At 32.5% G+C, this 13,364-nt stretch overlaps 1 protein-coding gene across 1 annotated transcript in view; it reads left to right on the top strand.

The window, feature by feature from the left end:
- Nucleotides 1–13,364, top strand: part of LOC106869541 (uncharacterized) — a 502,813-nt gene that overhangs the window by 327,166 nt on the left and 162,283 nt on the right. Inside the window, exons 248-261 of the mRNA XM_089360195.1 lie at nucleotides 156–185; nucleotides 2,277–2,306; nucleotides 2,654–2,683; nucleotides 3,055–3,084; nucleotides 5,584–5,613; nucleotides 6,573–6,602; nucleotides 6,952–6,981; nucleotides 7,332–7,361; nucleotides 9,382–9,411; nucleotides 9,739–9,768; nucleotides 10,326–10,355; nucleotides 10,761–10,790; nucleotides 11,141–11,170; nucleotides 12,783–12,812. Coding sequence (XP_089216321.1) covers nucleotides 156–185; nucleotides 2,277–2,306; nucleotides 2,654–2,683; nucleotides 3,055–3,084; nucleotides 5,584–5,613; nucleotides 6,573–6,602; nucleotides 6,952–6,981; nucleotides 7,332–7,361; nucleotides 9,382–9,411; nucleotides 9,739–9,768; nucleotides 10,326–10,355; nucleotides 10,761–10,790; nucleotides 11,141–11,170; nucleotides 12,783–12,812 — 420 coding nt within the window. The remainder of the gene's footprint in view (nucleotides 1–155; nucleotides 186–2,276; nucleotides 2,307–2,653; nucleotides 2,684–3,054; nucleotides 3,085–5,583; nucleotides 5,614–6,572; nucleotides 6,603–6,951; nucleotides 6,982–7,331; nucleotides 7,362–9,381; nucleotides 9,412–9,738; nucleotides 9,769–10,325; nucleotides 10,356–10,760; nucleotides 10,791–11,140; nucleotides 11,171–12,782; nucleotides 12,813–13,364) is intronic.

Here is a 13,364-nt window from a genome sequence, read left to right as displayed (position 1 = left end):
TTGTTAATATATGTCAGCGTCATTGTAAGAATTGCTTTTAGCAAAAGGTCTTAGGTGTTCTGTTACATAAGAAGAAAATTGAACATTTACACATACCATTTCCCGTCGAATGATTTATCAATGTGATCATTGTAGTTTATTTTAATTTCGTCCAGAAAAACCGTCTGAAGTTGAACCTACTGTTGGTGAGTGTAATTTTTAAGGATTTCATTCGCTTTCAATGTTTGGCTTTTCAGTCAATTGTCAGGTATATTAGATGTATATTATTGCAAGCTAAGCCAAGTCACGCAAAAATACATTTGACTATGCCTAATTCTCCCTACTTACACATGCATCGATATGCAGCGTCCTGCATGCAATCATACACAACATCAAATAAAGAGCCTGCTATGTAGTCGTGATTTATATGACAAATCTCCATATGCTACCCTCCAGATGTTATGCACTGTCAAGCCGTAACCGCTGTACTTAGGCCTGTCCCGATATAACATAGAACCCCAGTCCAAATTATTTACATATTGTACCATATCATGTTGAAAGTGTCTTGTATATTAAAAGTTCTGAAAATGCAGAATACTCAAGAATATGTTACTTTCACATTGTATCGCGCTTTCTTTACACTCGTCTTCGTTTTGCGAATTTTCAATCTGATTATCGGTTGTTGGTGTCATATGTTTCTTTGCTTCGTTGTGACAGTTGATTTGCTTCTTTTGCTTTACCGTTGTCTCCACGTCTCTATTTCAAATTATCCGGTAATATTACAGATGGATGTGTGTAGTATAATAAGAAAATAATGCGAGTGTAAAGTGCACAACTATAAAGTGCTTGGGGAATTTATTTGTCTGCAAGACGAGGATGATTGACATTTGCACGACGTAGAGCAAAGTGATATTTGCACACAATAGCAGCTGGAAGAGAAATACTATAACTCAATATTGAAAACACAAATGTACAAATGCAGATTTTTTTAAACAGTGACAATTCTCATTAGGCTATTTCTTACTACAATTAACTGTAAAGTTTCCATTTAATATACTGATTTACATGCCGAATTTTTTATAACTGTATCCGTATACTATGTTAATAAATATGACTTGATATATAGAAATCATGTAGAAAATTCCTAGGAAATTGCGATTATAGATATGCAGAATCATATAGTGTAAACATCTGAATAGATGTCTTGTAATTGCTCACATATATCTCATATTGGCCAGAGTATAAAACGACAATTAACCAAGATGGTGAATATCTAGAAATGTTTGCCCCTTTGCTTTGACATATGCTAATAATTGCGTCAATGATTGTGTCCAGCTTCGCTATGTAAATGGAAATTTAGGATTACTAAATTAATTAATGCTTCGTGGAAGTAGAATCTATAGTTGGTGAGTGAGAGATTATTTTCCTGATTTCCTGCTTATGCTTGTCGCTGAGTTTCCTTAGAGACGTCTTCCTATATATTTGCGGAAAGAGAATAATATTTCATTATGAAATAAGCTTGTGAGTAATAGAAGAACGATAGCGTGTAAATGTTTGAGATGTTTTGCTTTATCGCATTTCAATAATATTTTTTGTAAAATTTCTCGTTTCCTTAATCTCAATTACACTGTTTAAATTTATAGTTTAACTAAAATTTAAGTGTGTATGATTGATTAGATAGACATATTAACTGAGACAAAGAAACTTGTTTCGAAATATATTCACTTGACATTATTTTGTCAAATAGTGATCGCCATATATATTTCGATATATTTTCTCTCACTTCATATATATGAAATGAAAGTGAACTGAAGGAATAAGGCGAATCATACAATGTGAATTCAGTAGGTAAACAGTATTGAAATTGCAAAGTTTGATTGGTTGGCATAAAATTGACATTTCATTCAATAATTTCAACAATGTTGTGCAACAAGACTAGCGTCCTAATTGTAAGAGTGCTTCTGTTTACGAGTATAGATCGATATGCTTAAATTTCTATTTAACTACATAATGGTCTTGCGAAATTAATGTAGTATAGTTGATAATTTGTAATTGTATAAAGTTCTAGATCACTTTTACCAACCGCTCCTATTTAAAACCACCTATTCAGATGATGGAACTGATTCATAATAATAAATTTTGCGGAATTTTATTGCGTATCTTTATAAAACATCTTCCAAAAGAGGAAAGTGTAGTTTTGAGAATGAATCTTTGGTCACTTGCTGACATCTGTCTACGTATATGTTATCTGATTACGGCATAAAATCTGATGACATTGTCTTTCATTCCATATTCAGAACAACCTACTGAGGCCGAAGCAACAGTCGGTAAGTGTGTCCTCAATCGATTCCGTATAAATTTAAGTAATCTCATATAATTAGTCGTAGTATATAGTTATGAATTTTGAAATTATCATACATGCTAGGAGGTGTATAAGAGCAATAAACGCCCAGTTTCTAAGTTGCTTTTATGTTTTTCTTTCATATAGTAATTACCGAATTCTTATGTAATTTTTTCATATTCAGTTACATTGACAAAATCGATAGAAAAGTTTATCCATCTATTTGCGTGTCACCTCCTTGGTAACATTTAAGTATGTAAAGCCTGATTAAGAAATGCTCCCTTTACAATATGGTCGAAGAAATAGTTAACGTTTACGTTTTCAATTTTACAGAAATTGTTAGAGAGACCGTAACTTGCATAGGTAAGCACTTTTGATATAACAGCATAATATTACTTAATATACAATACATACTCTCCGCATATTGTCATGCTTAAAAATCTCTCGTAAATTCGTGATAATGTCCTTCAAATGCCTTCTAATTGGCTTCAGTGAGCAGCCGATTCTCTCCAAATATTCGTAAAATCTATATTGTAGTCATAAACATGTCCCATTCAACTATAGATAGAACATGTATTAACATATGTGAGTGTCATTGCCAGAAATGCATTTAACAAAAGATCATAGGTGTTCTGTCACATAAGAAGAAATTTGAACAAATATTTACACATTATATCATTTTCCGTCGAATGATTTAGCAACGTGTTTATTGTAGTTTATTTATTTTCGTTCAGAAAAACCATCTGAAGTTGAATCTACTGTTGGTGAGTCTAATTTGCAAGGATTTCATTCGCTTTCAATGTTCGGCTTTTCTGTCAATTGTCAGGATTATTAGAGGTATATTATTGCAAGCTAAACCATGCCACGCAAAAATACATTTGATTAAACCTAATTCTCCCTTGTTACACATGCATCGATATGCAGTGTCCTGCATGCAATCATACACAACATCAAATAGAGACACTGTTATGTAGTCCTAATTTATATGAGAAATCTCCACATGCTACCACCCAGAAGTGATGCACAATCAAGCCGTAAATCCTATACTGAGTCCTGTCTCAATATAACAAGCAAACCCAGTCCAAATTATTTACATATCGTACCATATCATGTTGAATGTGGCTATTATATTAAAACTCCTTAAAATTCAGAATACGCCAAAATATTTTCATGTTATCTTCACGCTTTCTTTTCACTCGCCTTTGTTTGGTGAATTTTCAACGTTCTGATTATCAGTCGTTGGTGTCAAATGTTTCTTTGCTTCGGTGTGACAGATAATTTGAGCTTTTACTTTTACTTTTACACTCATCTCAACGATTCTATTTCGAATTATTTCCGGTAATATTAAGGATGGTTTCCTGTAATATAAAAGGAAAATAATATGAATATAAAGTAAATACTTATAAATTTTTTGAGAAATTAATAATTTGTTTGTAAGACAAAGATGATTGACTTTTGCACGATATAGAGCAAAGAGATATTTACTCACATATTAGGAGCTGGAAAAGAAATACTATTGCACACAATATTGAAAACACCAAAATATACATATGCAGACTTGTTTCAACAATTACATTGGCCATGTAGCTTTTTGTGACCCCAAATAACAGTAAAGTTTCCATTTCATATACTGATTTACATGCCGAAAGTTATATATCGATATTTGCATAATTTCATAAATTTGTAATGTTGTCGTATTTGTGATGCTAATAAATATGATTAGAAATATAGAAATCATACAGAAAAGTCAACGGTAATTGCGATTATAGATAGATAAAACATTCTTTAGTATGTATGGTGTAGCAAAGTTATATTGTGTAAACATCTGATTAGATGTTTTGTAATTGCCCACATTTTTATTATATTGGTCAGGGAATGAAACGTTTATTAATGACGAAGGTGATGATGAATGTATATATATATATATGCTCGACTACTAGTCGATCTCATGTACAACTCCACCTACTATTTTTGTCCCAAAAATTGGAAATTTTCCATAGACCCCATATAAAAGTCGACCCTAGTATTTCACGAGCAACAGGACAATATTTGTGGGTTAAAGTACCATATTATCTTCTATGTAGAAATAACATTTTTACAAAATTTTGTGACTACTTTGCCGTAGCCTGGTCTATAGTTGGAATGCCTTTTGCTTATAATGTAATGTTCGGTGCTTACCGTGAAACACCATTTAATAGTGACCACTACACATCTGTTGATATGTGCTACATTACCATTTCTAAAATGCATGCACAGGATATACTGCGAGCTTGCATACAAATTTAAGCACACTAAACTCGTTCATCATACACTCGTTGTTTACATGGTGAGAAACGTGTTTCGCAAACTGCACTATTGTCCAATATTGGCAAATGCCATAGTCTGAATTCGTACAAATGCATGACTTTGGTAAGCATAAAACCATTCAATTAATCGTTATATTTTACTAGGATGTGTGTTTCAATGCGTAGAATTGATACTATAAGTGTAATTCATTGTGTTATTCCTTTTATTCGCTTAGTGAACAATTGGACATCTGTGCTCATGCGGCAATTCGGATCTGGCTTGATTTTCAGCTCCTCAAAAGTAGTATTCTTATAATAGTGGACCCTATAAATTTGACCTAAAAAAATGGCCTAAAGATTGACATAAGTTTATGAGTAATAGAAGAATGATAGCATGTAAATATTTGAGATATTTTGCTTTATTGCATTTCAATAATATTCTTTATAAATTTTGTTACTTAGAAACCGTAGTTAGCTAATGTGATTCTCCGTATAATCGCCACTTAAGTATGCATTCTGTTGTAAAGCATCTTTCGAAATATTTAGCTACATATTTCGTTAATTTCACAGACGTCGTAATAGAAAAAGTAACTCGTGCAGGTAAGCTACTGAAGAATTTATGCCTGATGCGTATCTTCAAACTCAATATATAATAAATATTTCTGTGATAATTGTTTATTAATCTGAAAGCGAAATTCTACCGATTGATATTTTTTTCAAATAAACATTTTCCATTCTAGTAAATTGCACTGATTAATAATTTCTTCATATAAACATTTTCCATTCTAATGAAGTGTGATGATGGGTTTCTATGCGTTTTATGATGGTTTGGCTATCGGATTAGATTTTGTATATTTATTCTACGAAAAGCTCTCACAGCTATTCTATAAGAGTTGAATATATTTTTATTGCCTGATACTCATATATTCTGTGTGATGTAAATTTTGAAGGAATATATTTACGTTTGCCTTTCTCTAGAAGCACTTTCTGCAGTGGAATCTACAGTTGGTGAGTGAGAGATTATTTTCGTGATTTCTTGCTTATGCTTGTCGTTGAGTTTCCTCAGAGAAGTCTTCTAATGTGCTTGCGGAAAGAAAATAATGGTTCATTATGTAATAGGTTTATGAGTAATAGAAGAACGATAGCGTGTAAATGTTTGAGATGTTTTGCTTTGTCGCATTTCAATAATATTTTTTGCAAATTTTGTCGACTACTGAATCTGAATTACACCGTTTATATATATATATATATATATATATATATATATATATATATATATATATATATATATATATATATATATGGTTTAATTAAAGTTTAAGTGTGTAGGATTGATTAGATGGAGATATTAATTGAGAGACAGAAACACATTTCGAAATATATTCATAATACAGTTCTGTGTAAAATAGTAATCGTAATAAACATTTCGATATATTTCCTTTGCACTTGATACATACAATATGAAATCGAACTGAAGGAATAAGGGGAATCATACAATCTGAATTCAGTGGGTAAACAGTATTGAAATTTTAAAGTTTGATTGGTATATTTTCGCGATAAGATTTTAGTTATCAATTAAGTATTGGTATAGAATTGATGTTGTGCAACAGGACGAGCGTCCTAAAGGTGGGAGAGCTTCTGTTTTCGGATACATGTCGATAAGCCTAAATTTATATTTACCTACATATATATCATGTTTCTGCGAGTGCGACATCACATTTGTCAAATGTTACTGCTTGAAGGCACCAATTGAAATAATGAAACCTAATGTGGATTGCCGCAATGAAAGCACTTTGAATTCATAATATATTTTGCGGAATTTTATTGCAAATCTTTATAAAACCTCTCTGAAAAGAAGAAAGTGTAGTGTTGAGAATGAATCTTTAGTTATTTGCTTACGTCTGTCTACGTATATGATATCTGTATACGGTAAAGTCTGACGATATTGTGTTTCTTTCCATATTCAGAACAACCATCTGGCGTCGAAGCCACAGTTGGTAAGTGTTTCCTCATTCGATTCCGAGTAAATTTAAGTAATCTCTTATAATTCTTAGTTGTAGTATATCGTTATTAATTTCAATAATATTGTACATCTTAGGAGGTGTATGAGAATAATAATCATCCAGGTTCTGAGTAGTTTTTATGGTTTTCTTTCATATAATAATTACTGAATTTCTATCTAATATTTTCATATTCAATTATATTAACTAAATCGATAGAAATTTTACCGATGTATTTGCCTGTCACGTCCTCGGTAACATTTAATTGTGTAAAGCCTGATTAAGAAACGCTCCCTTTACATTATGGCCGACAAGGTAGTTAACGTTTACGTTTTCAATTTCACAGAAATTATTAGAGAAACCGAAACTCGAATAGGTAAGCACTTTTGATATGATAGCATAGTATTACTTGAAATAAAATACATACTCTGCACATATTGTCATACATAAAATTTTGTCGTAAATTCGTGATAATGTCCTTCAGTGAGCATCCTATTCTCCCAAATATTCGTAAAGTCTATATTGCAGTCATAAATATGTCTCATTCAACTATAGATAGAATCTAAATTGTTAACGTATGTGAGTGTCATTGCAAGAAATACTTTTTCCAATAAGTCATAGGCGTTGTGTTACATAAGAAGAAATGTGAACAAATATTTACACATATCATTTTCCATCGAATGATTTAGCAATGTACTTATTGTAGTTTATTTTAATTTCGTTCAGAAAAACCATCTGAAGTTGAATCTACTGTTGGTGAGTGTAATTTGCAATGATTCCATTCGCTTTCAATGTTTGGCTTTTCTGTCAATTTTCAGGATTATTAGATATATATTATTCCAAGCTAAACCAAGTCACGCAAAAATACCATTTGATTATATCTAATTCCCCCTATTTACACATGCATCGATATGCAGCGTCCTGCATGCAATCATACACAACATAAAATAGAGACACTGTTATGTAGTCCTGATTTTTATGAGAAATTTCCACATGCTACACTCTAGAAATGATGCGCTCTCGAGCCGTAAATGCTATACTGAATCCTGTCTCAATATAACACGCAACCCCAGTCCAAATTATTTGCATATCGTACCATATCATGTTGAATGTTGCTAGTATATCAAAAGTCCGGAAAAGGAAGAATATGCAAAAATATATTCATGTTACTGTCACATTGTTTCGCGCTTTCTTTACACACGTCTTTGTTTGGCGAAGTTTCATTTTTCTGATTATCGGTCGTTGGTGTCAAATGTTTCTTTCCTTCATTGTGACAATGAATTTGCTTTCTGTCTTTTACCGTGTTCTCAACGTCCCTATTTCAAAGTATCCGACAATATTAGTGATGTCTGCATGTAGTGTAGTCAGAAAATAATACGAATGCAAAGTAAACGTTCTTAAAATGTTTGAGAAATCAATTTGTCTGTAAGACGAATACCACTGACTTTCGCACGATGTAGAGCAATGTGATATTTACACACATTAATAACTGGAAACGAAATACTATTAAACACAACATTAAAAACACAAACATATACATATGCAGACTTGTTTAAACATTAACATTAGTCATGTAGCTATTTCTGACACGAAATGACAGTAAATCCATTCCGTATACTTATTTACATGCCGAAAATTTAATATCAATATTTGCATAATTTCATAAATCTGTAATGTTGTCGTGATTATTGTGTCCTGCTTCACTACGTAAATATAAATTTAGGATTTCGAAATGAATTAAAGCATCATTATATAATTTGGAAATGTGTAGATAGTTTCCTGTATACATACATACAACAAGTAGATTTCAGTATATGTGTGTGTGTGTGTGTATATATATATATATATATATATATATATATATATATATATATATCGTATATACTCCGAGTAGTAGTCGATCCTAGTATTTCATGGACAACAGGACAACATTTGTGGATCAACGGAACATATTACTCTCCACGTAGGAATATAATTGTGACAAAATTTTGTGGCTACCATACTGTAGCCTGCTCTATAGTTGGAATGCCTTTTGCTTATAATGTAATGCTAGGTGTTCATTGTTAAACACTATTTAATAGCGAACACTATACATCTGTTGATGGTTGCTACATCACCATTTCTAAAATATATGCACAGGATATGTTGCACGCCTGCATATAAATTCAAGCATAAAACACATGCATGAAACATGGTGAGGAACGTGTTTCGCAGACTACACTATTCGCGAACAGTGGCAAACGCCATAGTCTTAATTCGTACAAAGGCATGACTATGGTAAGCAGAAAATCATTCAATTAATAGACGTTAATATTTTACTAGGATGTGTATTTCGATTCATAGAATTGGTGCTATAAGTGTAATTCATTGTGTTATTCTTTTTATTCGCTTAGCGATCAGTTAGACTTCTGCTGCTGGTACAACACTTCGGATTCTAGCTTGAATTTCAGCCCTTCGGAAGTAGTATCCATGTAAAAGTCGACCCTATAAATCTGACCTTAAAAAATGGTCTAAACATTTCGACATTTACACGAGTATATACGTTATATATATATATATATATATATATATATATATATATATATATATATATATATATATATATATATATATGCATGTATGTATATGTATGTACAATAATATCGTAGTGCGTTTGAAAAATATTGGCAACTAAACGCCGTGGTTAGCTAATGCGATTCTGTGTATAATTGCCACATAACTATACATTCTGTTGTAAAGCAACAATATTTAACTGCATATTTCGTTAATTTCACAGAAGTCGTAACAGAAAAAGTAACTCGTACAGGTAAGCTACTGAAGAATTTATTCCTCATGCGTATCTTCAAACTGATTATGTAACAAATATTTCTGTGATAATTATTTATTAAAATGAAAGCGAAATTGCACTGATTAATAATTTCTTAATAATATTTTCCATTCTAATGAAGTGTGATGATAAACTTTTAATGCGTTTTATGATGGTGGGGCTATCGGATTAGATTTTGTAATTTTATCATTTGAAAAGCTTTCATGAATATTCTATACGAGTTGAATATATTTTTATTGCTTGATACTCATATATTCTGTGTGATGTGACTGTTGCGGGAATATATTTACGTTTGCCTTTCTCTAGAAACACGTTCTGAAGTGGAATCTACAGTTGGTGAGTGAGAGATTGTTTTCGTGATTTCTTGCTTATGCTTGTCGCTGAGTTTCCTTAGAGAAGTCTTCCAATGTGCTAGTGGAAAGAGAATAATGGTTCATTATGAAATATGTTTATGTGTAATAGAAGAAAGATAGCATGTAAATGTTTGAGATGTTTTGCTTTATCGCATTTCAATAATATTTTTTGTAAATTTTGTCGGCTCCTAAATCTGAATTACAACATTTACATTTATAGTTCAATTAAAATTTAAGTGTGTGTGATTGATTAGATAGAGATATTAACTGAGAGAAAGAATATCGTTTCGAAATATATTCACATGAAATTTCTGTGTAAAATAGTAATCGTAATAAATATTTCGATATATTTTTCTTTACACTTCATATATATACAATGAAATCAAACTGAAGGAATAAGGCGAATCATACAATGTGAATTCAGTAGGTAAACAGTATTGAAATTGCAAAGTTTGATTGGTATATTTTAGTGATAAGATTTTAGTTATATATTTATTGATTATTGGCATAAAATTGACATTTCCTTCAATAATTTCACAGATGTTGTGCAACAGGACGAGCGTCCTAAAGGTGAGAGTGCTTCTGTTTACGAACATATGCCGATAAGTCTAAATTTCTATATACTTACATATATATGTTTTTGCGAGTGCGCAATGTATAATGCGAAATTAATGTAGTAAAGTTGATATATGCTTGTAATTGTATCAAGTTCGGCACCAAATTTGTCAAATGCTACTCCTTGAAGCCACCCATTTAAATGATGGAACTGAACGTAGATTCTCACAATGAAAGCACTTTGAATTCATAATAATATACTTTGCGGAATTTTATGGCAAATCTTTATAAAACCTCTCTGAAAAGAAGAAAGTGTAGTGTTCAAAATGAATCTTTGGTTATTTGCTTACCTCTGTCTACGTATATGATATCTGTATACAGTGCAAAGTCTGATGATATTGTCTTTCATTCCATATTCAGAACAACCTTCTGAGGCCGAAGCCACAGTTGGTAAGTGTGTCCTCATTCGATTCCGTGTAAATCTAAGTAATCTCTTATAATTATTAGTCGTAATTCATCATTATGAATTTTGAAATTATTATACATACTAGGAGGTGTATAAGAACAATAAATGCCCAGTTTCGAAGTTGTCTTTGTGGTTTTCTTTCATATATTAATTACTAAATTTCTATGTAATATTTTCATATTCAATTATATTAACAAAGTCGATAGAAAAGTTTACCCATGTACTTGCATGCCACCTCCTTGGTAACATTTAATTGTGTAAAGTCTCATTAAAAAATGCTCCTTTTACAATATGGCCGAAGAGTTACTTAACGATCACGCTTTCAATTTCACAGAAATCATTAAAGAAACTGAAACTCGCATAGGTAAGCACTTTTGATATAACGCCATAGTATTACATAATATACAATACATACTCAACGTATATTGTCATACATAAAATTACTTCGTAAATTCGTGATAATGTCCTTCGAAAGACTTCTAATTGACTTCAGTGAGCATCCAATTCTCCCAAATATTCGTAAAGTCTATATTGCAGTTATAAATATGTTCTATTCAACTACAGAAAGAATATGTATCGTTAACATATGTAAGTGTCATTGCAAGAAATGCTTTTTGAAATAGGTCATAGGCGTTGTGTTACATTAGAAGAAATTTGAACAAATATTTACACATTATATCATTTCACGTCGAATGATTTATTGGGTTCCTGCCCTTTTTTAAAATTTAAAATAATAAAAAATAACAACTAATTAATCAATAATGTATTCACCCTTGTTGTTTACAACTTCTTCCCAACGTTCAACAAGATTTTCAATAACTCGTTGGTAGAAATCACCCGATTTCGACTCAGTTCTGCATCAGTATTGAACGAAATTCCGCGCATAGCATTTGAAAGAGATCGAAAGAGGTGGAAATCCGTTGGTGCCAAATCAGAAGAGTACGATAGGTGTGTGTGGCAGCACTTCCCAGCCATGCGTTTGAATGGCTTCCTTGATCATATTGGCGATATGAGGGCGGGCGTTGTCGTTCAGTAGAAGAACTCCATGCTGCCGATTAGGTCTTTTCTCTTGAATAGCCATGTTGAGTCGTTCCATCTGTTGAACATAGAGTTCCGCGTTGACCGTTTGGTTCCGTTCAAGCAATTTGTAATGGATAATTCCTTCCCAGTCCCACCATACGCACAACATCGTTTAACGCGGATGAAGATCTTGTTTCACGCGTGGTGTCACTTGCTTACCGTGGCTAAGCTATTCCTTACGCTGCTTCATATTGATTACAGGCACCATTTTTCGTCGCCAGTAACGGTTCGGTAAAGAAATCGTTGCTTGTGTCCATGAGCTGAGCGGTGACGAGCAAGCAAACTAGCGGAGATTATAGCTCGTTGATTTTTGTTGTTGTCACTTAAAGCATGCGGAACCCAAGCTCCATACTTCTGAATCTTTCCCATCGATTGAAAATGTTTCTCAATAGCAGTGTGGGAGCATTCCATTTCTGCCAGTTCCCTTGTCATTTGACGAGAATTTTCGTACAAAAGTTGGTTCGCTCTTCATCGAACGCAACTGGACGGTCAGAACCAGGTGCGGCTTTGAGGTCAAAATTTCCATTTTTGAACTTGGCATACCAATCACGAGCGGTTCTTTCAGCTATGGCACCCTCTCCATACACAGCACAAATGTTGCGAGCAGCTTTTGCGACCTTAGAACCTTGATTAAAAGCAAAAAGAAGGAGGTGTCGAAAATGCTTGCTTTTCTTAACTTGACATTCCATTTTAATGATCTGAAAATAAACAAAAATTAACTAAAATTAACTAAAAAAAAAAATAGATTCCAAAACAATTCAAAAATAGAATTCTCGAAAAAAATAAATTCCAAAATTTAAAAACGCAATAAATTCCAAAATTCAAAAAAAGTTGGGAACTTTGTTGCCAACCCAAATAGCAATGTGCTTATTGTAGTTTATTTTAATTTCGTTCAGAAAAACCAGTTGAAGTTGAATCTACTGTTGGTGAGTGTAATTTACAATGATTCCATTCGCTTTCAATGTTTGTCTTTTCTGTCAATTTTAAGGTACATTATTGGATGTATATTATTGCAAGCTAAACCAACTCACGCAAAAAATACATTTGATTAAATCTAATTCCCCCTACATACACATGCATCGATATTCAGCATCCTGCATGCAATCAGACACAGCATCAAATAGAGACACTGTTATGTAGTCCTGATTTACATGAGAAATCTCCACATGCTACCACCCAGAAGTGATGCATTATCGAGCCGTAAATGCTATACTGAGTCCTGTCTCAATATAACACGCAACCCCAGTCCAATTTATTTACATGTCGTACCATATCATGTTGAAAGTGGCTTATACATTAAAAGTCCTGAAAATGCAGAATACACAAAAATATATTCATGTTACTGTCACGTTGTATTGCGCTTTCTTTACACACGTCTTCCTTTGGCGAATTTTCAATGTTCTGATTATCGGTTGTAGCTTCTTTGCCTCGTTGTGACAGTTAATTTGCTTCTTTACCTTTATCGTCGTCTCAACGTT

The sequence above is a fragment of the Octopus bimaculoides genome, chromosome 1, assembly GCF_046866305.1.
Source record: "Octopus bimaculoides isolate indiv1 chromosome 1, ASM4686630v1, whole genome shotgun sequence".
Lineage (NCBI taxonomy): Eukaryota > Metazoa > Mollusca > Cephalopoda > Octopoda > Octopodidae > Octopus > Octopus bimaculoides.
Note: the sequence above shows the minus strand (reverse complement) of the source record. Positions and strands in the feature narration are given on the sequence as shown.